Here is a 25726-nt window from a genome sequence, read left to right as displayed (position 1 = left end):
GGATAGGCTGAATATACACGATAGAGCACAAATATCGCAGTAGCTGCATTCTTTCAGAATCTGTTACGACTTGGATGGTATCTGTTGGCGACGCTCAAACAGAGCGTGTGTCGTCAACAGTCGAGGATGTCCTTGGGCTAGCCCAAGGTTAGGGGTCTTACTTGGCGAGGCTTCAGCAAGTAAGATTTAACGCCTATGTCCAAATCGGGTAGCTTATGTCAAGCGGTTGCGAGACGATAAGCTATATTGGCCAAAGCTTACGACACCCGAAGGTTAATCGTAAGATCGTCGTTAATTAGAAGGACAGAAGTCCGACTAGTTAACAGGGGCTTTGCTCGTCGACGAAGTCGATGAGTAAAGCTCGAGACTATAGGTTTATCCGTGAAGAGCAGATAAGAAGATAGAATATAGACTGCTGGCGAGGCAGAAAGGATCACTCTGGTGAGAGTAGGAGGTCAAGAACCAAGTAGATTCAAGTTAGGGAATACAGTACATGGTAGCGAGTTTATATAGAGGACAGGAGACGTATTAGTGGGTGATAACTCGTACTACCAAGAGAGGCAATCGGTAAAGGATATAACCATAAATGGAAGGCACGTTCGCGTTGAGACACGGGCGAGGCAGAACGTGCTGGATAAGAAAGTGAGTCAAAGATCGAAATAAGAAGTGAAACACGCAGGGGCACGATCGTGCAGCTGCGGAGCTAAGTATAAGTTGCATGTGCGACTGCACACTGAGTCAGAGATCAAGAAAGGGAAAAGGGCAAAGGGGATGCGTCGTGCATCATATCATAGGTTACCGTCCAGACGGTGAGGGCAAGGGGACTGTCCACAGGATCAGTCAGGTGGTGGGACGGAGCATGGGTATGCTTCGTCAGCGAAAGGATCCGGCCAGATGTACTGGCTCTGCTGAAGCGACAGGTAGAGGGCGAAAGGGAATGCGAGGATGACGAGGATAACAAGGGTGAGGTCGGGGTAAGGGTATGATGTGAGGGCTGATACCAGAAGGATGAGGAGAAAAATGGTAGGGGCCCAAGCATCTAGATGTTCTTGTAACAGAATCGTGCTCACAGGCCATTACAAATCTGGACAATCTCCAGAGCACCATTTGAGTTCCAATGCATGGATCCTTCAGTGTAATGTGGATAGGCTGAATATACACAATAGAGCGCAGATATTGCAGTTGCTGTGTTTTTTGAGATTCAGGCTCAAAGGACGCTAAGAATTTGAACATTCACCTTAGCACTATCTAAGCAGTGGTGTGCAAATCCTTTGGTGTGATTTTGGAAAGTCGAGGCAAGACATAGGCTGTTTGTCGCTCGCTTGGTGAACACACTGACCATCTGCCAAAATTGGACGTAGTCGAAGTCGCCATTGATGGACCACCATGAGGTCACAGAGAAAAGTGCAAACCTTACCTGTAGTTCCAGTTAATATCTACTATCAACCTCATTGAACACTTGGCAGACAATGTATGTGATCGAGTGGGGAGTCACCTTTTCCATGTGAATGATTTGTGCTACATGCTTTTTGACCTTAAGCCTGCAAGAAGACTTTTGGGCGCGTCTGTTGTTCTGGATGATATCAGTACCATCACCATCACCATCAATATCTTTGGCCGAGGAGGGTGATGTGAAAACCACTTTGTAGCTCTAGAAAAAGGTGTGGAATTACTGGCAGGCTAATCATGTGTCACAAACCTGTACAAGAATTTTGCCTTTGAAAAGGCCTTCCTCCAGGTCATCTGGATTGGCAGTGTACTTCTTGTACAAGAAGGCCAGAAATGAGAGATCTGTTATGATGTAGCCATCTGAACAATTGCAAATCCCTGCCCTTACCCCGGTGAAAGACAATACACGTACTAAATACCATTTCTGGGGGATTCAGAGAGGTACACCTATGCTAAATTGCTCCAATCAAGGTCGGCCGGGCAGAGCAGCCTGCTGCACGCATTGTTGGTGAACCCACAGGAATTTTTATTGTCTGGATCGACAGGCGGATCTGGCTTGAACCAACAGTTTACCCATTCAGAAATGAGAGTCTTGAGTTTCAAGGTATCATCCCCTTGAGCGCCATTGGCCCCCTGCTGAAACTATAAAAAAAGCTCAATTGAAAAAAAGCCAACATACAACATGGGAAAGGCAAACTGATTTTAACATGTGAAGATAGTTGTCATACTCCAATTCCAAAGCCTTTTTGAAAAACCAATGCAAGGAATTTGTGAAGGTGATGTATCTGATCTGCAACCAATTTTGGCTACGTGAAAACAGCCCATGAATAGCATTGATGAAGGTGGGGCGAAAGACTTACTCAGAGGTATTTTCATCGTCATCACCAGTGTCACACCTTCTATCATTCTTGCAGACAAGGTCTTCAATATTGTCGAACAGAGTAACGACCTGTCTGATTGCTCGTTCTTGAGCAATGTAGTAGTTCATATGCCTCTTAGACTAAGCAAAACTAACTCGATGCATAAAATATTGCTTTTACCTTTCTTTGACTGCACACCCAGACTCAAGGACCTGCAGCTTCTCCTCCAATTGCGCAATTCTTCATCTCTGCCAGGCCTGTAGAGACACTTCCACTGCGTTTGCATTTGAATTTTCCTGCTGAAGGCCGACCTCATGTTGCTGGTCCTCCAATTTGGTGCCCAATGCACTGCAGCCTTCATCCCACAGCTCATTGATTGTTACAAGAGCATCTAGACGCTTGGGCCCCTACCATTTTCCTCCTTATCCTCCTCGTCTCCACCCTTGCATCACACCCTTACCCCGACCTTGCTCTTGTTATCCTCGTCATCCTCGCATTCCCCTTTGCCCTCTACTTGTCACTCCAGCAGAGCCAGTACATTTGGCCGGACCCTTTCTCTGATGAAGCATACCCATGCTCCATTCCACCCATTGACTGATGCTGTGGACAGTCCCCTTTACCCTTACCGTCCGGACGGTAACCTATGATATGATGCACGCTGCATCCCCTTTACCCTGTTTCCTTTCTTGATCTATGACTCGGTGCGCAGTCGCACATTTGTACTTATATTTAGCTCCGCAGTTGCACAATCATGCCCCTGCACGTTTCACTTCCTGTTTCTTGACGACACACGCTCTGTTTGAGCGTCGCCAACAGATACTATCCAAGTTGTAACATTGATGTTTAACGTGTTGGCATGCAACATGGAAACAGCCTGAGGAATGCCATGTCAATATGATAGTGAAGCAGTGAGGAGATAAGGGAAAGGTGCGAGATGAGGGATAGAGTTGACCAGCCTGCATCTTATATGCTGGACAGGACCTATGTCAGTTGCCTATAAAGAGTATCCCTACATCAGATAGATATATAGACCATGAGGGGAAGTGTTGCTTGGGCAGATACCATATACAGGAAGGTGTCAATACTTTACTACAAGATCATTGGACTCGGAGGCAGCTATTCAGGTCACCCCATCAAGTGTTAACTTTGAATATCTCCAGGTGGCGCCACATCGGGGACTGGCTGGGACACATAGCCTTAAATCCATGTAGAAATTTTGAAGTTGGTGTCAGGCTCAGGCTAAGGAAGTAGAAAGGCAAGGAAGTTTCCACAATGGCATCCAGGCCTTAGCAGATAGATTTCTATAATGGGGAGTGCTTGCCAAAACCTAATTGAACGAAGTTATGGCATATGGAACAAGGTATATTACATGCGAGGCGTGCTTACTAGTATGACCAGCCAAACAACCGGAGGTCACATCGACATAGTGGTAGTGGGAAAGAGCCTGAGCACTATAATCACTTTATGTCCAGCAAGTTGCCTCTACCTCCGCAGAATTAATCTCCTTCACAGTTTTGAACAGAACTTCATATCAGAAACTTGCAGATGAATATGCTCTGCAGCGCCGGTCGAAAATACCTTTGAGCATCATAGGCACTCTTGGCAACAAACTCCACAGAACCTTCTCTATGTGAAGACTGAATATGAGTGACATGAGGATAAAAAACAGACATACATTAATCCGATATTGTACTTCTATTCTCCCACCACTGGCCCTCGCCAGGGATGACCACCACCACCGTCTGCTCTCCTCATGACTCCTTCCATACTTTTGAAACTGTGGGAAGGCCTGCATGGAGCAGGATCAATACTGTGAATATCAACTTCTGTATCTTCCTCATAAGCATGTATGCATCTCCATTTTAGGGTTCTTCCAAGAAATGGAGCAAGGGCAGGGGAGTCCGCATGTAAGTGTGTAAAAGCAGGGTGCTGGGTACGGCTGCTGCGTCAGCAGCTCCCTACCCTTCTTTTGAAACAAGAGACAACCAGAACAGTACAAGCTGTGATGCACACATTGTGGCTGGCCCACTCAATACCATGAGCGAGCTGCACGTGATTCCAGAGCCCTTGAACTGCGTGCAGATACAAGTAGAGCATGTAATGATAGCAATCTGCTTATCAGTGGCTGTCTGTGAAGGGGGCAGGCAAATACTCACTTGTTCCGTGCTCGTGACAGAGGCCACCTGGCAGCTCTTCCAGCAAGACGCGGGGGAGGGGCTCTACAAAGTTGAGGTGAAAGGACTCATAGAGGGCAATAAAATAAACCGGCTGGAACTTGAACATCTAGCAGTGGAGGGCATAAAGAATGTGATTGTCTATGCAGAGCTTGGATGCGAGGTACTACTTACCACATCTTTCATTTGTTGGCCTAGCACCAAAACCTTCCACAAGCCAGGAGGCCCAGCCTGAGAAACTGCCAGAACCTTGAGTCTAATTGAATATTTTTCTGCCAGTGACGGTGTTCAAATTGAAGTTCCCAGTCATCAAGTTGAATGGGACGCATCTGATTGAGTGTTCAGGTTGACTTGAAGCAGCACGAGAAACCAGCGGGAGTCATGGGAGTCGACAGGTTAGCGATGATGCCTGAGTCATTCAGAGAAGGATCTGGAAGCAGTGGTAGTACTAGCAGTACTAGTCACGGTAAGTTTCAAAACCAAGCCACTTTGAAGCAATACCGGTGACTTGAAACCCTGTGATTGGATAGTACTGTCTTACTTGATCATAATAGTAGTAGTATATGATAGTTTGTGACTCAGACGTACTTCAAGTTAAGTCATACAATGACTCGTTGAGTAGTTACCATAGGTCACAATCTAGTCTTGCTAGGGGTGACAATCTAAGAGATTTAGAATAATAGATCATACACCTCATCATCATTGTGTCCGTCCTCATCTCTGTTTTCATCCCCACCTCCCTCGCTCAGTTCATCATTGCTGGAGTCATTGTTGAACTCCTTGCAGTCTTTGCAATCCTCCCTTTCATCATCATTGCCTTCAAGATCCAAAGCCTCACCATTGCTATTGCCGACCTCTCCCATACCATCCTGGTCACCAGGGTTTACAATATCCATGGTGTCAGTGCGCGCCGGTAACACAGAGCCCAGGCAGTCTTTACTAATTCTCCGCAAGATTGCTGCACGTCCAATGCCTAGGTGAGTGTACCGCATGAACATGTCCTGATCTGCAAATCTGGCTCAAAGGTAAGGGCTGCTGAACTGCGGAAAGAAAATGTTTGCACTTACATTCCGACATAGTGCTCCTCCCAGTCATTCACCTGCCCATCAGGGCATGCCAATGATTTCCCATGGCGAAGTGAGCTCACACCGTGTCCTGAGGCAAATGCATGAATTAAGTGTACTCCTCAAATGACCTATGCTGGGTTGAGGAACACGAATGCATCTGGGTCTATCTCTTCTACAAAAGCAACTTTTGGAAGGCAAGCATTTTTTATGCAAGATTTACTGTCCTGAAACACTGCAAGCCATCTGACCCAGAGAACCTCAAGGTGCTGCTTGACAGGTTGAGCCCCACCCTGGAGCCATACTTCCATATGGTAGATACCTATGACCCAATCATACCAATAGGGGTGGCTAGGAGCAGTCTCTCCTAAAAGCACCATGGCATCACCATGACTTCTAGGATTGACGGTGTCATATTTGTGCCAAAGATTGTAGGTAGTATAGTGCACCTGCATAGTCTGGACTGAATAGATCCTATTGTTGGAAATAATAACTAAATTGTGTTCCTCATCGGTCAAGGTGTGATCGCAGTAAGTAACATCTAACCTTCAAAGCCTAAAAAGTATGTGGTCCCTCAGCTTTAGGATGAAGTTCTGACAAGTGCAGTGAGTAAGGTACAAGGCAAGAGTAAAATGCATTATACCTTGACAGCTGAATCACCATTATTTTTGTGGAGAAATGAAAATAGATCGACAGGACTGTTTTGAGCGGTTGAGATCCAGTGGTGCTGTCCAGAGGGCATCAAAGGGGGTACTTCAACTTGTGGTTGACTGTAGGAGGAGGAGGGTATGCCCCCTGCTTCTGCCACCTGCCATAGTGCAGTGTCTGCGCTCGTGCTTAGCAAGCTGTGCTGGAGTATCTAATTTGTTAGTTAGCAGATAGAACACCTTCAAGGCTCTGTGGGCAAGCTCTCCCTGGCCAAATTTAGCTTTGAGTACACAGTAGAGTCACAAACTGTACCCACCATTTGAGTGGTGAATGAATCAGTAGTCCCGAAGAACTTTATGGTCCTCGGATAACTGCCTATGGCATGGAATTTATAGGTGCCCAGGTTGAACTTCTTAACCCTCGGTCCACCAAATTCCTGAGAGGTATTACCACTTTCAGACTGTTTAGTAGCCCTTCGTTGGCGAGCCGCTTTCTCCTGGGGCAACTCCACAGTGTTGAAAGCTGCACACGTGCAGTCTCGAAACCTCTGTAACATTTGAGATAGTTTGTTGATGTGCAGTATCTTGCTGTGGCTTGTGATGACAATGCTAAGGCCCTTCATATGGCTGACACGGAGCTTGATATCTTGAAGGGCAAAATGGAGAATAATGATAGAAAATCTGATGCTTCCCAGGCCCGAGTTGTTGATACATAGTACGTATCTTCTATTAAGTAACACTTATCTCCATACTGAAATGCTTCTTAGAAGAGAACAGAATATCAGGCTCGTGCTTGCAAAAATTTGAATAGCCCCATGCCTCGTTGCTCTTGTTGTAAATTACTGTTATTGTCTTGTAAATTGATTGTTTCTTATCGCAGAAATCTCAACTTGTGTTCAATGACTTAATCAGACTAACTGTGACCATCTGTCTAGTCACCCACAATGCAGCCTGCGCTAACGATGGTGAAGTGCCTTTTGACAATGATGTTTTGGAGGACCTCTGCTCTAACAACTTCCCCAATCCGTTCTATGATGAAGACACTCATGGCGGTCATTATCTCGACCCTTATGTCAACCCCTACTACCTCCTAGACCACGATCCTGACCCACCCCAGCTTGACACCCACCATGACAATCTCCCTCATGAAGCTTGTGGACCAAGTCCCTACCCCCCTATGTCATCATTGTATCATGACATAAATCATCCTGAGACTCGGATACAACGAGACTTTCATGATCCAGTACTACCAGATACAATACTTTTGGACTTCACGATAATAGGTCAGAAACTTTATAACAAGTGTCGGATTGCGAGCGGTATATGTGAGTATAACGAGTGACAGAGTATGATGGTGAACGAATGGTAATATTTCACAATGCAACTAAGAACTACGAGAATATTCTGGGTGATCTGCAGAGTCGGGAAACGGCTCCTAACTACTGGATGATAATTGCTATGGGTCACTACAGAGTATTTAAGTAAGTACGTAGAAATCTGGAATACTACAGGCAAAGATAGTAGCAATATATTTCGGGTCCGATGTCCTATGTAATAAGACACGAGGTGCTGCGGACATGTAATAATGCAGTCCGAATGTCAGAAAATGTGCACAGAAATATCTATGCACCTAGTGAGGCTAGTTCAGATGGACAGGACACGGGATGGACAAGTGCACACGAAGTGTGATCAGCCGATGTGATGTCCAAAAGTCCAATGCGGAGAGGCTCAGACATGTGCAAAAGTGCATTGGACATGTGCACATATGTTTCAGGTGTTGATGTGAGTATGAAAAACCGGGGTTCTGAGCCCAGTGCCACTACCATTGTTACAGTGTGATGGCCACTACTATTACGCCAAGGTCCTCAGTATACACCACGTCAATGTTGTTCGTACCAGGGATGTGTACAAATCTCGTTGAACAGAGTTCCTTTTCGTGCGGTGGTATGAGTCCGTACAAGACCATGCATGGGAAATGCATACTTTGTGCCATATTTGTTTCCTGCCTCTAGTGAATTCAGACGTGTTTGGCTCCGTAGACCCGGGTGCTGTACTGAAGGCATGTCACATCATTCCAGCTTTCTCTCAGGGCCAGTGTAACTCGAATGATGGAATTTCTCTCATAGCAGGAGATAAACACGATTGGCAAGAGTACTACATTAATAGGTGAGTCATTCTTGCCCACCGCCTTGCCCACCACACATTCTTAGCTATTCGCTTGCGACCATATTTGTTTTCCGGCCATTGGTAATCAATGGTCAGTCTTTATAATCCATGATTGGCCTTCGTTTGTTGCCACTTCACTTTCATACTACCCTAATTATGGACAGTGTTCCTTCAATGTCCAATGTGTGGCTATACATGCCACAATGTGCATCTGTCCTTCGCCTCATACAACTCGCTGTAAGTAGGCTATATACTATAAAGCATACACTGAATCTTTCCCTCTAGAGCGAACCGGTTTGTCATTGTCCATCAGCTGTTCTTTCCTTTTAACCTGCACAATTTTAGCATCTGTTTGTCACATTTACAGGGGCAGAATTTATTCTCATTGGATACTTGGCCGACTACAACCACATCTACCCCATCTATGTGAGTTTTTCTCTTCGAATCAAATGACTATCTCATTGTGTTGGTTCATTCGTAGTGTGACAAAGTATTCGAGAATGGTCAGCCTTAAATTCATATACTACACCAGGTTGGAATGCTAGTTGTCCCTGGCAAGGGGGATATCAGCTATATCCACAATTTATTTGCAACACCGGTGAGAGCTTTGCAACTCCAGACAACCCACTTATGCAAGTGCAAAATTAGTTGGAGAGTGGTGCCTATGTTCGCTCGATCAGTTCTATCTGTTGCAGACCGAGTGCCAAGGGTATAGCTCTTCCTTTGTGGTTAATGAGTTTTGTTACTTAGTAGTAGTCATACATGTTTTCATCATGTCGCATTGATAGCTTTCAGATTTCAACGGATCAGTACAATTCCATCATGCTCCATTTCCATTGAGATACCCACCTCCTGAGTATCTCATCATTGCTAATTCGTGTGTTATGGAGACACCCACCTTTACCACATCTACACAATTTTTATCAGGACATCCACCCCTCGAGCACTTTGGTCTTGCTAATCCAGTCTTCCAACATGCCACTGAGATGCCTGCCATTGGCACGTCTGCGCCACTGTTGGATTACGTTGATCTTGCATACAGTGACTTCAACTTCTACGAGCAATCCACCGGATGTTCTGTAAGCGCCTTTGACAATTGCCTCATTCCAGAGGAAACAATTGAAACATAACATGGTGAGAAGCAAAAACTCATGCATCCTAGCCTGGAGTGGAGAGACTCCACCCATACCAGTATGGACAAGAACAAATGTGTACAAGTATATCGTTACATGAAGAGGATGCCCTGGAATCAAATCATCACGCTAACAAGGTGCCTGTTCATTGGCAGTTTGTGGACAGGAACTTCCGGAAACCCATTTGGGATTTCTGTGACAAACACACAACGTCTGATAACGAGTTGTTTTCTCACCAGTTTAGACATGACTCATAATACCTACAAGGACATGGAATCCCACCCAGGTCGGTGTCTTACATTTTGGGTGTTTCATTACAAGTCCTTATCTTATGATTTTGATCAGTGATTGCTAAGATTTCAGAGACTGAAGCTGGTCTTCCAGATGGGATGTGCTTCGCTTAAGTGTATGTTTTCTCTTCTCCTTGCTTTCGCTTCCTCCTAGAAACTAATTTTGAGCAGCTGGTTAAGTCGTTCTCCAGTGTCAAATCAGACCTAGGAAAAGTCCTCAAAGGTGCAATGTCAGCACACCCCGACTTTGCCACCAAGACAAAGCAGAAGGCTATCTCCTTCATTCTGATTTTTAACTTGGGCAATCCCTCTCAGGTAAGAGACTGGAAACTAACTAGCATAATTTGACCTCAAATGTTTTTGTTTTCAAGATCAAGCAAGCAATTACCGACCTCTGTGGGGGTCCATTATGTACCTTGTCAATGGGTTATTGGATGGAAAATCCATTGGTAGGATTGGCGACCTTTATCCAGAAGAGGTTTTGTCAAGGTTCAATTGGTTAGCCCAATGCCTGGTTGGAAATTTAATGACATTCACAAGTCTTTCTTTCCTTTACCCTTTTGTATTGAAATAACGAAAATTGTGTGGATTTGTCAGATTTACCATACTTTAATTATCATTACGAAGGATGAGATGAAGAAGAGGAAGAAGAACATGACCACGAGTGAGGCCAAGGCCGAGATGAACACTGATGTCGACATCAGCACTAATATCCTGGAACCAGCACCAATGAATGCCATTATCATGGTGGCTCTGGACCATATGTATGACCAACCACACATGTTTCCAGAGTTCTCAGAGGCTATGAGGAGCCTCCCCTTCATAACATAAATTTTATTTGTGCACTGTTTTACCTAGCTCATCATGGTCTATGTTTAGGAGAAATAATGTTCTGCAGATTGCTGCAAAGTCACAACATGCGAAAAGCACTATCTCTGACACCACTGGTGATAGGCGAATGGTCCTGGAAGACATTCAGCCTATCATTATTCGTCCAATTCCCTCTGGTCAATTTGACATGCTTCCCAATAGTGACAGCTTCAGTTCCCCAAAGTCTCTGAGAGCTGTATGGGACTTGCTCATCTCATCATTCACATGCAAGTAGATAGGATGTGTGGTGCCACTTTCAATTTGTATGCCGTCTTGTACTGAACTTATGTATAACATGTCTTAATAAAGCTGATATATTTGAACTTTGAAGTTGTCCTGTATGGCCAGAAAAGCTGCAATTCCATGTGTTTTGGCTCATCTTCTGCAAATAAATCTAAATGTTTATTGGCTGACTAATGAAGAGCACACATCACACAGAGCTCAAAAAGGCATCGCTGACAAACACTGCTGATGCGAAAGATGACATTGCAATTTGGTAAGTTATTTATTATTGCCTACCGATCATAAGAGGCTCAAATCCGCATGGGTGAATGATGAACGATGTTGAATTGGCTGACTATGCTACTGGTGAGTGCGAACCTTACTAAATTATGTAATCTTATGGAATTGAAGTTCCGGTTATAGATAATCGATAATCTGCTTTACCCACGCCAATACACAACACAACCCTTTGTATCACTTATGGTGATTAGCCCCTGTTAAGCTGTCAATACTCCACATTGTAACATATCATAACACTTAGATGTCTCGCACAAATCACGCTGCTTGTATGGGATCATTGCCAATGAAAGGCCAAAGAGTTCTGGTAAGTGAAGCTTGTAATCAGCGACCAGTAACCTTCAGTACCTAACTATTTTATCAGACACAGGTTGACATGTGGTTCAATTTGGTAAGTCTGTCAGGACTTCTCTGATGGTGTACCTGAAATATCTAGTGTCCTGCTCAATCGGTCGCTGACCCACGCATGTGCTGTCTGGCCGAGACGATAAAGGCCACATTCATATGTGCCGTAAACAAGGCAAGAGCAGTGCTTCAGGTGAGTCACGCAAATTTCATTAGCACAATCATTATCACACATGCCCTTCTATCTAGCTATAATAACTCAATCTTGGGGATGATTGTCACGCCTTCGGCATTCAATGTGTAGCAGAACTTACCACATACCATATATCCCCATCACCACCAGATATCCAAGTGTAGATATAATCTTCATTTCCCACACCTTAGCACTACAACAATTGTATCATAATTTAGCATTGTATCATATCTCGGTCTCCGCACAAGATCACAATTGATCTGATTTCCATGTACTACATACATACTAGCCCACTGCCCCATATCACCTACTATATCCATCATGATCACTCCAACTACCTAACGTCTGCGTGGTCGCTAAATATATCCCCGGTTTTAGGGTTGTTCCTGGCGGAACTATTATGATCAGAATAGTGGCGCAAAATTTAATACTGACTATCATTGTGTGAATGTCAGGTAAATGTTGAACCATGGCCATGACCGTGACGGTATGTACTTCATTCAATCACGAGCTCTAAAGCTGTTTGTGTAGGCTGCGATACAAGACTCCTGCTGAACGAGTTGATTGATAGATGTCGGAGCTGCTTGATTGCAGTATTCTTATCTGGCCAACACAACTTGGATGGTACACCAAAATGGCATGGTCAATGTGAGTGGTTAATATTACAGGACGAACATGAAGTACTCACTCAATAATGTCATAGGGATTCTCTGCATCGTGACTATCACATTCATATGATGTAAATTGAATTACCTCAGTTGGTATCCTTTGTTAGTGACAATGTCTATCTAACTGCGGCATCAACAGGTCCGAAGTGCGTGAGGGTTGGATTGAGCTGGTTCATCCATCAGGAGCCATATATAACTACAATGCCCGAATGGTGAGTGCGGGCTGGTATTTGAAATCACACGCTAACTTTGTACTAACAAAGGCAACATACACCAAAATAAACTTTAGGACTTGTTCAGACGAATGGCTCCAGAGGCTTGAGTCTTGGATCAAAGCATCAAGAGCTAAGCTAAATGGGAGGGGCGATATTTGCTAGTCATGAAGCCAATCATAGTGAGAGAGAAGGAAGTATATCCATATTATTATGTTGTCCCAGAGAATCATATCATTACCTGGGTAGAGCCAGTGGATGGCTACCTTCTTTTCCAGGAATCTATGGCGTCGCACTGGAATCATAAAAGTATGTCGCTTTGTTGTGCATTGATTGATTCTTAGGCTTGATTGGACAGGACTCAAACTAGAGGTTCAATATTGGTGAGCGACTGACAAAGGATGTTATACTGACACAGAACATCCCTTACTGATTGAGTAGGAAACATATTGAATATTTTTCTCACGAAATCACAATACCCCTCTTGGAAGTAAGGGTGTTGCATACCCAACTGAATTGGTATTGTGTGGGTGAGTTATCTAGCATTGTAGAGCCCGATCAATATGATCTGAACAATCTACAGTGGCTTCAATATTCTGGACTCTGGGCCAGATGAAGGATATAACCGATGAGCTGACCATTGCTGGTACGTACCTTCATTTTCATCTTTCAACCTGCATTAATACTATCAAATTGATGACTGACACAGAGGAACTTGCGGAAACTGATGGGTCCTTGAAAGGACCAGGTGTTGCAATATGTGGTGCATGAGCTTTAGGGGAATTGGCAATCATAAAACTTATCTTTCACAAGGCAAAATATTGCATATGCTCCGTATGATGTCATTGTCTCATACTAGATGTCATTGAATTAAGCACTTAAATAGGTCATCATGAATACCTAAACCATCATGGCCAACCTGAAGCTCGTTTGATACGAAGTCACTCACTGGCCAAAATATGTAGAGACCTCGAAGATTCTCCCTTCATGGCTGGCGCTGCACTTGCCATGCTTTGGATCCCATTGATGATGCTCAGATGCCTTAAAATGTTTTACATTGATGGTCTCATAAATGTGGTGGACATTAGGAGCTTTACTGATGATTTCAGCACCCAGGCTAAAGCTCAAACTACTGTGGTAAGTGTTCTGTTGCGGACACAAATGAGAACATGCTTACCACAACTTTGTTTGCTCTAACAGGCAAGTGTCATCATGGCAGTCAATGCCAGCATCCTTGCTGTCCCAGGTTTGGGTGCACAATCCACTACAAAAACAATGTGCTCTATCTCCTTCGTTCTCAGTTTTTACTGTATTATCGGGTGCGCAATGGCACAACACTTTGGTCATGGATTGAAGTCCCTTGACTTTGTGGTTCGAACAATTTTATTCATTGTAATATGGGCCTGACGTCACCAACTTGACAACTGTATTATCTACAGGGAAAGATGGCCAGACTTGCAATCATTGCAAGTATACCAAGTTTTCTGTATCTGACGATGTAACGATGGTTGCAGTGCTGGGCTCGGAACCAGGCAATCCAACACCTACATCCCATACCATTCCCCGACCTCCCTTGACCTTCTGAAGGCCACACACACTTGTCTGAACCTTCCGCAGGCAGTTCTTGCATTCCGAGGCCCGTCCGAACCTCGTGAGTTACCATACCATGTCTTATCCTCGTCCTTTTGACTTCGCTGGTGCGTTTTCCCTTATTCTAACTATATGTTGACTACGTCTTAGTGCTACATGGATAAATTCTATCGGCATCCTGTCAGGAGCCTCGGAATACGTACAAACAGTACACATCATGGCTTATTACATGTATACTTGCATTGCTGCTTGCCTTGCAGCTTATGACATAGCTTTGGACTTGCTTATCTCGCTACTAGTTTTGCCTATGGATTCCGGTCTCTCACGGAAGTAGGATATAATCTCGCTCGCTGGCTACCGATACTGCACTTTACTTCCCGTACTTCGAGTCGTAATTAGTAGAGTCACCGTGGTATAATTGTAACTGCACAATCAATCTTTGTTCATTCGGAATGATTGTTTGGCTAGACCGCTGCCAATTCTGCACTTTGTTTATTCTTGAGTTCCAATAGATTAGCGTCATTCCGGACTTCAGACATTTCGCAAAGTCTTATATTGTTATTCAACACATCAACATACTGACACATCGACACACCAACATATATTGACCTTTGGACAGCTCTCACAAGCCTTGGAAGGCATTGCGCTACTTTGGACAACACTTTTGCGGCTTCGGACAACTTTCAGTCGCATCAGACAAGTACCTCGGTACTTCAGATAAACATTAGAGAGGTTTACTTCCAATATCTTGTCTACTCTCTGACTGTATAAGACTTCCCTTGCATTATCAAGATAGTTCTTTAGGTTGTCTCTTGGGACAAAGCATACTCGCATCTCTCAGGACTAGGGACTCACATTCTGTAGAGCCCAGCCCAGATCTACTCTTTACAACGAGGTAATCAAAACTTGGATGAAAATGTCTTACTACTCACTGGACCACTACAGTTTGGCGTTTTCTATCCTCAGATTTCTCGCAGGTGTATTCACGGTTGAATTTGTTATCTGCAAGGATTGGATGCATGCTGGCACTCATTGTTGGAGTGGGCCTTATAATTCCATTGATGATGGCTAGTTTCGGTCCTGGACTGATTCAATCATGAGGATGAGGAACGACTCCTGTATCGGAGCAACACATTAATGGCTAATGGAAGATGAATAATGCAGATTAGTCTTCTGCTTGTCTGTGGAGAGATTCTATTTGGTCCTTCACATCATTGTGTTTCATATTCATTATAAAAACTTTGTTGCTTCTCCCATGTGACAAGCGGATTACAGTTTTGTTCAAGGCAGGTAGTTGGGATATCCAGAAAAATTTATGATTAGCTGATGTTAATTCTGTATAGAGGGGATTCATCAACAGGAATCCGACATAGTCACGTGAGATGCTTTGAGTTAATATCTAGTACTATATCTAAGCACGCATAAACACCGGCATGTTGTCCACCACATCATGCTGTGTCATTCAATTCACTCTCTTTTTCACAGCTCTATCCGTTTTCTGCGATCTTTTCCGCATACACATTATCCATTGCCATGATTTCACAGTTGTCCTTTTCTTTTGGTCAACACAGCATTACAGTTTTTTCCACTCGGCTCAGTACCCTTGATATCTAGAAGAGTCCAATTTTTTTTCTCTCATTGTGCTCTTGTATACTAATATGTTAGAGGTTGTAACTTATTATATCCAAGTAATCTGTTCACCTGCAAGCCAATTGAAGGTACAGAATGTTATTGAATCAGCACAAGCTGTCTTTCCAGCATTTCCTCCTTCACCAATGTGAGCATGAGTAGTTTTCATCTGATCCTGTGACTCGCCAGTTGGTTGTGAACAAACTTCACCACTCCTACACCTGGAAGCAAATCAGTGATTCCTGGACAGGTCACTCTGACTGTATCAATGCCATCACTGTTAATCCTGCTGTCACTTTCTCCATGGACGGCAACTACATCCTCAGTGGAGGTGCTAATAAAATGATCTCAAAGTGGGCAGTAGTACCTGAGGGTATTTGTTCAAAGGTATGTTTCCGTCCTTGAACTCATATACCACAATTTGAACATATTTTGTGCAGATCCTAACCAGCACCACAGCTCGCAATGCATGCATAGATGGAAACTTGTCTACCGCCAAAAATATTAACACCGATGCGAACAGCCATACTTCATGTGTTTCTTAGTACTCATATATACCACAACTCGTGCATGTTTTGTCACTTGTGCAGATCCTAGCTATCACGTCAGTCTGTGAAGCATGCATTTATGGAGAATTTTCTACTGCTGAAGAACTACTCATGCAAGATATCAACACCTATCAAAACAACCATACTTACTACGCCCATCACTCGTTTGTTATGGTGCAGAAACATGACTGGAACCACACTCTTCAGGATGCAATTAAGGTGAGATTCACTGACACATCATGGCCCCTTATGAATGGCTAACTGTGACAAAGTCCATCAGCATTCAATCCTCGTTAACAGGCTATATCTCCAAGGGCATTGCCCTCTGCGGAAGTGATAGGCCATATTCGGAACACGAGGGTAGCATTTGATGTTGCATCAATGTACACAGAACAAGATTCGCAAACCATCTATTTCCTGCTTTTGATCAAAGTATGTTACATTTGCCTTACATACGCTCTGCTTCATCCCATATTTCAGGTCATCGTGCTCTTCAATGCAGATCAATACGACAAGGCAAACCTGCTCCTCAAAGAACTTACTACCGGATGTCTGAATGCTGATAACTCGTGCATATCATATCGTGGAGGTAACAATAATGTACCCTGCATCAACATTAATCTTTGCAACTTGCATATTAGGCATATCTATGCATTCAGCTCGGACTCAAAGCCTTGGACAGCACATGTCACGACGAAGCTGCTGAGCATTTCATTGCTGCTCTCAACTCCAGCGCTTTGCCATCGAAATCTGGTGTTCATGACATTTACAAGGATTTGATGGTGGTACGTTAGGATGATGTGTGTATAATGTTCTCAATAACTAAGTCCCTTGTCCAGCTCTTCGACTGGAATCTCAAATCATTGTGGCTCACCTCATGCCAGAAACGGTGTGATGCACTCCTTCAGGCAGATAAACTTCTAGATGCCATCAAATCATACCGATTCTTAATGGATGATATCGACAAAAAAGCAAAGGCCAGCTGCCTTGAATGGTCTAATGGCAAGTCTAGAGTTTTTAATGTTGAGCAGGCTGTGATCCTTACCACCATTTCACTCAGCTTTCACAAAAAATGCAGCGCGCTAGTTCTTACTAGGGGACACCAGGAAGGTATGTTTGCACATCTACCTTGCAATATCAAATTGATCTCTTTGACATATTTTATTTGTGCTATTGATCTACATGCAAAACTGATCACTTTTCATTTGCGCTCACGATCAGCCTCAGGCATGTCTTCGAGTTCTGGAGCGCATTACGCAAAGAAATTTGGATTCAAAAATCACAAACTGCCGATATACAATACTGGTCATCATACATTTGTCGTACATATATGAAAATATGGAAACATTGCCAAGAGATAAAAGAAACAAGAGAAGTCGTGCCTACATGTTACAAAAAAAATGAGCAGTCTTATCAAGTACATACCGATAAAAGGAAGATGTGTCCATAAGTCACAGGCAGTCCATGATCTGCCAAGTAGATACCAGTAAGAGAAATACAAAGATAAAAGAGATACATCAAGCCATTTACATGATGGCGAAGATAAGAGAAAGAGCTTGAGATAGATGGATGGGAGCTGCGGGTGTGGCCTTCAACTCCAAATTGTGAGACAGGAAGGAGGCTGTCATCTAGTAAATTATTATCTGTCAGTAATCTGTGTGTCATGCTTTGTCCAAGGCGGTGATAATGCATCATTGTTATAAGGATATCTCATGTGCTGACTGCATCTGATTGCAAATGGCCATCGCGAAGTCAAGCTCGTACAACAGGTGACAACCATTTTAAAGAGATGTGCGACTTCCTTAAGTGTTTATCTGCCAACTGTCACAGTTGCGAGACCTCATCAGAATTAAAGTTCTCTTGCAATGCATTGTTGTTTAACATCATGATGCTGATGTAGACTACAATACTTTGTCTTTGGATATAATCTGCGCATATTTGATTTGATTTTGACAAAAAATATCTATTAAAAACATCTCCAGCCCGTGATATTGTAACTCTTGACAATGTATCTCCCATAGACACATCAAAACTGTGAGCATCGACAATACTGCACAAATATTACAATAATACTGTAGTTGGCTGCATTTAATTGCAAACAGTCAACAGGAAGCCAAACACAGACAACGATGGACCACACTGTTGGAGAGATGCGAGACTTTCTTCAAGTATTTATCTATTTCTTGTATTATTTTGTCTTTGTATATAATCTGAGTATATTTGACTTGATTTTACCAAAATTATCTATTAAAACCATTGCCAGCCCGATTCCCTGATGACAATCATTTCCGTGCTGTGGCAACTTCCAGTGAGATTCTCAAGGCAAACCAGAAGAACTTCGCCTTACAATGCGCGCAATGTCAGACAAAATTGGAGAGACCTTTGAAATGCGCAAAGTGGTGGTCAAATATCTGAATACTGTCGCAGCCGTTCATCGAGTGTTGCAAACTGCTTTTAGTGTAAGAGCATCTGGTATTGCTCAAAAGAGGTAGGATCTCCGACTGCCATGAAATCGAAATCTGAAGGGCTGACGTACGTCGTGCGCCTTCTTGTGTACAGTGTCAAAAGAAAAATTGGTGAGTACTGCCCGTGCTTGATAAAATATCGAGTCCTCACTCGATGATAGGTCTACCCACAAACCGACATGTCACGAGGTTGAACGCTCCTCGGGAGTACTCAAATTCATACAAATGTTCAGTGCAAACCCGTTGCTCACGACGTCCCTCAAAGTTGGTATCGTTTTCGACTGTGGCCTGTTCGACAACCTCCGGATCGGATTCGATGTGCCATTCATGGCACGTGTCAACATCGCAGTGGAACCCAGCAACATTCTTGACTTTGCTGGATTGTATTTCGACGACAAGGCTATTGGAGAGAAGCTTCAAGGGATGTTGCAAGTCAATGCCATCACTCTGTGGCAGCCCAAGCAAGGTCCCCTTACGCTGAAGCGGCTACGGATATGGCGCGAGGCTCGTGCAAAGTTTAACACAGAAGGTTTTGCCAAAGGAGTCTGAGTTGCACATCCCCGCTGCTGTCCTCGTACCTATCTGATCGGAATCTCTTGTACAATACCTGAGCTGTCATTGACTGGATCATTTGTAACCAAACTGATTTTCCCTTGCAAACCTTAGATGTGGGATAAGAGAAGTATGGTTCACAAATCAATGTCTCGTGATTGTAAGAGATCAGATACCCAAAGCGGCCATTTCGTTGTACAAGCATGTTCTCTGAACATCTGGCATGTGACAATAAAGATGCTCAAGTAAATGTGTGTTCGAATGCTAATGAATACTCCAGACCCAAGGCACATCAATGATGATGTGTAAGTGCTAGGCCATTTTGCTAGCGGCGGGCTACCTTGAATTATGACTGCAAGCCAGGGTCTTTCTCCTGATCTGAAGGTGGTTCACATTTGATGTACAGATGGTACCGCGATACGTATATATGCATCGTGCATCTGTCGAAATCGAATTCATTAGAGACACTAGGAATCGACGAGTGGTTCCTTCGCGACTGCACGCTGCAGGAGCTCCTTGCACCCCTCAGGATGAAGTTCTACGGTCCTAAATGGACATCCCTGACAGATAATGAAAACGACAAGGACGACGCAGTGGTCATCTTTTCTCTTTCCCGGGTTACAAAAATCCCTGTGAATGACCTGTGCAACTTTCGCCCTGGGCCAAACCGTGCCTGGGAAAAGATGACCTGGGCTGCGAGCAGAAAGACAACCCGCATCGAGGATGTTGCCTACTCCCTCATTGGTATCTTTGACATCAGCATGACAATTGCATACGGAGAAGGAGATCGAGCATTCCAAAGATTCATGGCAGAACTGATTCAGAACTGCAAGGAATGGCAAATTCTTGTGTGGGCTGGCAGGCTTCCCGGTTGTCCAACGGAGCCTAGCTGTTACCGCACGACGAACGACACAGCGCTATATATGCTCAAGAATCGCCAAATCTCGTGGTGTACAGGTCAGACTTACTCATACTTCCTACCTCTGTTCGTACTTTGTTATTCGATCAACGTTGACTTGACTGTGACTGTGTGGTCCCCAATCTATGTGCGGAGGGCTACCATAATGCAGCGACCAAGCTCAGCATATGCAGCTCGTATTGTCTGTAAGCACAATAAACCTTTTGGTGAAAAAATATTGGGCAGTCTAAGACCAAATTATCAGTCAGCGACTACAAGGTCCATTTCGGGAGATCAAATTCCGATAATCAAAGGAATCAGGCGCCGGCAACACGGCGCACAAATTTGCGGGGTATATTCATACATTCGCGTCGTGCCGAGTGGAGGACAGGGACCGAGCAGCAAACATTTGTAATATCAGAAGATGTGGATGGAAGTCCGCAGGTATGGAGAATTACGAGCCATCACCGGAGGTTAAACAAATTTCAGTTGTGGCAGCAACAATGATGCCGTGTGAAGGACGCGTAACAGCCCCAGAAAGGAGAAGCAGTGGTCCATAGGGAGGTCCGAAAGTGAGGGCATGAGTTTCCGTCGAGGCAGGTGAGACACCAAGGCATGTTCGGAGCAAAGGTAGGCCGGAGATGTGACGACATACATCGTGTCGTTGATTGTAAGGATCAATTCATGATAGATAGGAGACCAAGAATTTGGTAAGCAATCAATCATAACACCATAATACACGGAATGGAAGTGTAACAAGATCGACAACGTACCTTCAGACGTTTGCAATGTGTACATGCTCCAGTTCTGCAGTGACATTCGTGAGAGCGCAAAGTCAGAAATCAATGAATGAGGTAGAAAATACGTAGCAGTAGTTAGTGGGTGAAGTATCGCGGAGCCGAAAAGATGGAACATGCAGAGCGCCGGACGGGAAGCAAGTCGATTAGGCAAGCAAAATCATCATCATTGTGGGTGCGTGTATTTTCATGAGGCACCAAGTGCGAGAAAGCAAGGCGACGAAGGCGTGTAGAACGTGGGTATAGTGTGTAGAACGTTCGCATGGAGTATAGAACGTGGATATAGCCGAGTCGCAGGACGGGGTTTGCCAAGCCGGTAGAATCAGAAATCAAGAAGCATGACAAAGAATTAGAGCAAGTGAAGACAGCCAGATGTCGAGTCGGCAGTGTAAGAGTGTCGGTAACAGATGTGCCCGAACCGGAAAGACAGCCGGAATCGGGAGTAGAACATCGGCAGAGATAACCGGTTCGGGTTGCATGTCAATTGAAGCAGGTTGTGTAAAAGTTTTAGCAGTAGGGTATCAGCAATCATCACAAATAAGCCAAACCAAACGTTGCGCCAAGTGAAATAAAAATGTGATAAAACGCAGTCGGAAGTTGGAATGGAGAAAAAAGATGAATATTTATCAATACAAAACATAGCCATCCGCACCAAAGGTGAGAACACCAATGAAAAAGGTATCAGAATGAGGAAGAACAAACAAATATGGAGGTGCACAAGTAAAAGCATGTCCGGCCAGCGCGCATTGCAGACGGGAATGAGAAGAAAAAGATATCGTCACAATCACAGACCAATAATGTTTGTGCAGTTTTGACGCAATTGACAGGTGTCAATATGCAGGTAACGCGACATCAGCTGAAATTGTGTGACAAAGAAAGACGATACCGCAATCAGAACCAGAACATAAGGATGGAGCGCAGCGAGCAAATTTCCATCCAGCATACAAGATCATGCGTGCCATCAAGGTCATACACAAGTCCAGGTTAGTGCGTTTGTTATGGCTGCAGCAACACCGTGCAATATTAATCGAGTTTGTTGATATGGGAGCCAGTGATTGACATAACCAGAGCGGTCGCCATCGAAGCCAGCAGTATCGAGCAGGTATGGTGTCAAACAGGGTTGTTGCGCCAACACAGATGAGTTTAGTTACCACGAGGTTCAAACACGATCCCGAAAAGCAGGCGAAGAAGCAGAAATGAAGAAAACGTACAAAACTTAATCAGCACACTATTCCCGGTCCAACAAGTGTACGATGTCACTCACTTGCGTTGACCCATCCCTGTAGCCGCGCCTTGTGGAGGCACAGATGGTCCAGCCCATTCCACCACATCGTCATCATCACTGTCATCGTCACTGTCCCCACCCCCACCCTCGCCACCTTGGGATGTCGATGGCCTTGGTCGTTTTGGAGCCCGAGCCCTTCGGTTTGTTGCGGGGCGAGGAGCGGGTGGTTTTGGTACGATTGGAGGCCGTGCAGGACCTGCCTGAGCCGTTGCAGTTGCTGGAGTTATCGGCACAATCGGGCGCTGGCGTATCTGCACACGCTGCTGCTGCTGTTGTTGTTGCTGTGGCGCTGCGACGATTGGGGGCGATCCAGGAGTGACAGTAGAGATCGACGAAGTTGCAGCATGTCCCATGCCATGTGAAGCCATGTGCACGTTACTCGAGCTCACAGACGATACTGGATGTCCCGAAGATGAATCGTCGAATGAGGAGGACGTAGGGTGGCTTGCGTACGAGGCCGGAGAGACGGAGTCGTGTGAGCGCGGGAGTCCAAGCAAGGGACCTGTCGAAGGTGGAGCAAGAAAAGATAAGCGTCAGTATGGAGCAATAGAAGAAACAGAATGTAGCAACAATATCGAGGTACAAAGATGATTTTCGGGAGCCAACTGTGCCGGAGAGCTAATTTGCCACGAGGTGGCTAACGTCGTCAGCGCAACCACATACAAGATGCATAGATCAATATAACTCGCACTTCATCCCATGTCGTACACAAACAAGAGGATAAGGCGAGTGTTAGGCAAGCGCCCATTATATCCTGAAGGGGCTGACAAAGTCCGACAACGTAACATAGCATAACCCCAAGTATTGAACCCACGTTGAAAGAACGTTCTCCGTTCCTTCGATTAGATATAACATGAGCTCTCAATGACAATTTGTCAAGAGCGTCGTGTATGAGCAGTACGCAGCCAATAAACATTGTATCACGTGTTCGGGCGCAAGAAGGCCGCGCCAAACTATGAGATGACTGGTTATCGAGAGAACTTTATCCGTTCCTCGATGTGAGATAACTGATAGACAGAGGCTTCTTAACAGCAAGGCGTGAAGAGCTCCGTCCACGTGCCTGAGTAGCGCGCAGCAAAATCTAGAAGGCGTTTGCGAATTTCCAGGTAGCGTATGAGGCCCAAACGTTGCAAAAAGCGAGTGTGGAGACGTTGAGTGTGCGTGCTGTGAATCAAATAGTGATCGCAAGTTGGGTGTGATCCAGGAAATTTATAAGGATGTTCCGTGTTAGGGGTCCCGCGGAAGAGAGCAGGGAGGGTAGCGTGAAATGATTGATCGTCAGCGTGATTCAAGATCGAAGATGAAAATAAGGAGCAGAGTATAACAGAAGCAGATAGCATCTCATACTGGCACACATAACAAACAGACCAGTGCCGCAGAATAAAAAAAGAAAATAGGGCACGAAATATTAAAAAAAGGGAATTTATCCCTATGTGGGCGCATATATGCACGTATGCGCCTGACACAGGACAAAGCGTAGGGATAGAAATGTCATGCCTGCCAGGGCGCTTAAATACAAAGCGTTAAAGATACCCACAAGAGTGGTCATGCTCTGCGTGTGCGAGTGCTGTCAATCAGTCAGTTTTTCAAAAGTTGATAACAAGTCGTGCATGATCGAGGAAGTGAGAACGTTGCGTGTCGGATGGTGTGAAGGAGTAGAAAAATGGGAGGATGGCATGAAATGATCATGATCAGTGCCATTCAAGACAAGATAAAAATGAGAGAAGCGTGAAGCGAACATGGGCGCATATATACACGCCCTCGTATGCCGTTGAACTGCAGAAAAAAAGGTAACGAGACACAAAGGCTGGTGCATCTATCTAGCCATGCTGTCCAACTGTGTCTGAAGAAAAAATGGAAGCGAACAAGACACGGAGCCCCGAAAAAGAACAATGCATAGGGGCAATAATATGTTTACGTACGCCACCATCCAAAAAATCCAAGACCAAAAGAAGCAGAAAGAGACTCACAAGACTGGGTGCACTCTGATTCCCTTGCGTATTGATCGTATAATACATATCGCTCTGAAGGTAATACGGATCTGACGGCCCCGAATAGTGTTGAGACTGTCGGGGTGGATTTGGAGGGGCATGAAGCTGAGGTTGAGATTGGGTATGGGACTGAACATGAGGGCGGGCATACGATTGGGATTGGGATGGGACGTGAGTGTGCGATTGCGTTGGAACGTGAGGGCGTGTGTGCGATTGCGATGAGACATGAGGATGATGGGGTTGCGAAAACTGACTCTGGGAAAACTGTGGGGTATGCGGGAACTGGGTTTGTTGGATCTGGAATTGGGACTGGGTAGGAGGGGGGTAGAAATGGGGCTGGGGCTGCTGAGCTGGGTGCTGCTGTTCGGCTTGTACTGGTGGGAATTGACCTGCGATTAATTCAGTTGTACGCTGTGCAGCAAGGGATTGGCCTGTTGGCTGTTGAGAGGGCTGAGGAGGTGTAGGTTGGGTTGACGGAGGATTTGGAGGTACGGAAGGAGGGACTTGTGAGTATTGGCCTGCATGTTGCTGGAAAGGGTAGTATAGTGGATGGGGCTTACATCCGGAGGAAGGGTTTGCGGAAAAGGATTGATCGACGTGAGCTGGTGTCCGGCGGTTTCGTTATGGATGGTTCAGCAAACGAGTTGCAGCACACGCATTGTATGGCTTTACTGCTTCAAATGAGGACGAGACGATGTCGACAAGGAAGTGAAAAAATAAACACATGGCTGCGCCTTATTTAACGCATACAACTCCCGTAGTAAGTGCTCGATAGTGTACCGCCACCCAATCACAACTCCCTCATCCTAATTTGTTTCCACGGAACCGGTCATCGATTACTAACCGGTCAGCCTCCTCCAATTCCACATGTGTCCCGGTCCTCAATCCACTCGAGAATCTGTGCAACAAAACATATTCCTTCAACTCGAATTCGCTCTTTGCCGTAGTATTATCACGTCCTTCCGCTCAAAGTTTGATCCGTCATGTCCAACCTCTCCCGAGATACATCCTCCTTTCGTCACTTTGCCTGCCAGCATCCTTAAATTTTCGTGAGTACCACATGGTTACTCCTTGTGCCTTACCAACCACTTCTTCTTTAGCACCGCTCCCTACTGTTTCGGGGGATCGTTCTCGTGTTCGCCGTCCATCCCCGCTCCTGGTGCGCTCATCTTAAATACTTGCATGGTTTCCCGTGCGTGCATCATAATCAGATCATACACTCTCCACATCCTCGTTCTCGCTTCATGTATATTCTGGTCTCGTGCGATCCTCGATTGACTGTGCCACTTCGCCACCAATGTCATACGCCGTCTTCGCGTCAATTCGGCATCATGACACTTGTTGCGCCGTGCTATCGTTAACATACGCGATCGTCTACGCC

General features: G+C 44.9%; 12 protein-coding genes across 12 annotated transcripts; 7 read left to right on the top strand and 5 right to left on the bottom strand.

Annotated features, from left to right (window-relative positions):
* Positions 1–836: 836 nt before the first annotated feature.
* Positions 837–2437, bottom strand: EDB93DRAFT_1256157 (uncharacterized protein; the record flags this gene model as incomplete). Its single annotated transcript, XM_041453896.1, has 8 exons — positions 837–994; positions 1336–1417; positions 1469–1651; positions 1700–1809; positions 1862–1896; positions 1949–2091; positions 2147–2255; positions 2310–2437. 8 exons carry the CDS (start codon positions 2435–2437, stop codon positions 837–839), a joined length of 948 nt encoding a protein of 315 aa, XP_041301826.1.
* A 1173-nt stretch (positions 2438–3610) lies between these two features.
* EDB93DRAFT_1108611 (uncharacterized protein) lies at positions 3611–5560 on the bottom strand (the record flags this gene model as incomplete). Its single annotated transcript, XM_041447860.1, has 11 exons — positions 3611–3636; positions 3696–3769; positions 3888–3946; positions 3985–4098; positions 4323–4381; positions 4466–4592; positions 4658–4739; positions 4835–4913; positions 4972–4999; positions 5176–5489; positions 5551–5560. The coding sequence occupies 11 exons, from the start codon at positions 5558–5560 to the stop codon at positions 3611–3613; spliced, it is 972 nt and encodes a 323-aa protein (XP_041301825.1).
* A 118-nt stretch (positions 5561–5678) lies between these two features.
* EDB93DRAFT_1095344 (uncharacterized protein) lies at positions 5679–5927 on the bottom strand (the record flags this gene model as incomplete). Its single annotated transcript, XM_041446684.1, has 1 exon — positions 5679–5927. One exon carries the CDS (start codon positions 5925–5927, stop codon positions 5679–5681), a length of 249 nt encoding a protein of 82 aa, XP_041301824.1.
* Positions 5928–6508: 581 nt separating this feature from the next.
* On the bottom strand, positions 6509–6760 carry EDB93DRAFT_1051303 (uncharacterized protein; the record flags this gene model as incomplete). The annotated part of the gene is made up of 1 exon (XM_041444688.1): positions 6509–6760. A coding segment is annotated over one exon (252 nt), but the record flags the coding sequence as incomplete, so codon positions are not given.
* A 1358-nt stretch (positions 6761–8118) lies between these two features.
* EDB93DRAFT_1095336 (uncharacterized protein) lies at positions 8119–8364 on the top strand (the record flags this gene model as incomplete). The annotated part of the gene is made up of 1 exon (XM_041446683.1): positions 8119–8364. A coding segment is annotated over one exon (246 nt), but the record flags the coding sequence as incomplete, so codon positions are not given.
* Positions 8365–8534: 170 nt separating this feature from the next.
* EDB93DRAFT_1256154 (uncharacterized protein) lies at positions 8535–10614 on the top strand (the record flags this gene model as incomplete). The annotated part of the gene is made up of 7 exons (XM_041453895.1): positions 8535–8597; positions 8646–8654; positions 8706–8786; positions 8842–8863; positions 9288–9439; positions 9955–10098; positions 10411–10614. The coding sequence occupies 7 exons, from the start codon at positions 8535–8537 to the stop codon at positions 10612–10614; spliced, it is 675 nt and encodes a 224-aa protein (XP_041301821.1).
* Positions 10615–11214: 600 nt separating this feature from the next.
* EDB93DRAFT_1108609 (uncharacterized protein) lies at positions 11215–13361 on the top strand (the record flags this gene model as incomplete). Its single annotated transcript, XM_041447859.1, has 12 exons — positions 11215–11241; positions 11299–11358; positions 11417–11479; positions 11537–11563; positions 11609–11710; positions 12282–12358; positions 12518–12590; positions 12764–12899; positions 12949–12973; positions 13032–13120; positions 13174–13236; positions 13300–13361. 12 exons carry the CDS (start codon positions 11215–11217, stop codon positions 13359–13361), a joined length of 804 nt encoding a protein of 267 aa, XP_041301820.1.
* Positions 13362–13577: 216 nt separating this feature from the next.
* EDB93DRAFT_1108608 (uncharacterized protein) lies at positions 13578–14175 on the top strand (the record flags this gene model as incomplete). The annotated part of the gene is made up of 4 exons (XM_041447858.1): positions 13578–13727; positions 13791–13836; positions 13892–13909; positions 14030–14175. 4 exons carry the CDS (start codon positions 13578–13580, stop codon positions 14173–14175), a joined length of 360 nt encoding a protein of 119 aa, XP_041301819.1.
* A 2293-nt stretch (positions 14176–16468) lies between these two features.
* On the top strand, positions 16469–17691 carry EDB93DRAFT_1108607 (uncharacterized protein; the record flags this gene model as incomplete). Its single annotated transcript, XM_041447857.1, has 6 exons — positions 16469–16576; positions 16658–16789; positions 16838–16957; positions 16999–17142; positions 17197–17467; positions 17579–17691. The coding sequence occupies 6 exons, from the start codon at positions 16469–16471 to the stop codon at positions 17689–17691; spliced, it is 888 nt and encodes a 295-aa protein (XP_041301818.1).
* A 1124-nt stretch (positions 17692–18815) lies between these two features.
* Positions 18816–19353, top strand: EDB93DRAFT_1265461 (uncharacterized protein; the record flags this gene model as incomplete). The annotated part of the gene is made up of 2 exons (XM_041454232.1): positions 18816–18845; positions 18967–19353. Coding segments are annotated over 2 exons (417 nt in total), but the record flags the coding sequence as incomplete, so codon positions are not given.
* Positions 19354–19772: 419 nt separating this feature from the next.
* On the top strand, positions 19773–20234 carry EDB93DRAFT_1047152 (uncharacterized protein; the record flags this gene model as incomplete). The annotated part of the gene is made up of 1 exon (XM_041444639.1): positions 19773–20234. A coding segment is annotated over one exon (462 nt), but the record flags the coding sequence as incomplete, so codon positions are not given.
* Positions 20235–22329: 2095 nt separating this feature from the next.
* Positions 22330–22722, bottom strand: EDB93DRAFT_1108605 (uncharacterized protein; the record flags this gene model as incomplete). Its single annotated transcript, XM_041447856.1, has 1 exon — positions 22330–22722. The coding sequence occupies one exon, from the start codon at positions 22720–22722 to the stop codon at positions 22330–22332; it is 393 nt and encodes a 130-aa protein (XP_041301815.1).
* Positions 22723–25726: the final 3004 nt, after the last annotated feature.

The sequence above is a fragment of the Suillus bovinus genome, assembly GCF_016758785.1.
Source record: "Suillus bovinus strain UH-Sbo-P2 chromosome Unknown EDB93scaffold_113, whole genome shotgun sequence".
Taxonomy (NCBI): domain Eukaryota; kingdom Fungi; phylum Basidiomycota; class Agaricomycetes; order Boletales; family Suillaceae; genus Suillus; species Suillus bovinus.
The sequence above is the reverse complement of the archived record's forward strand: the minus strand, read 5'-3'. Positions and strand labels throughout refer to the sequence as shown.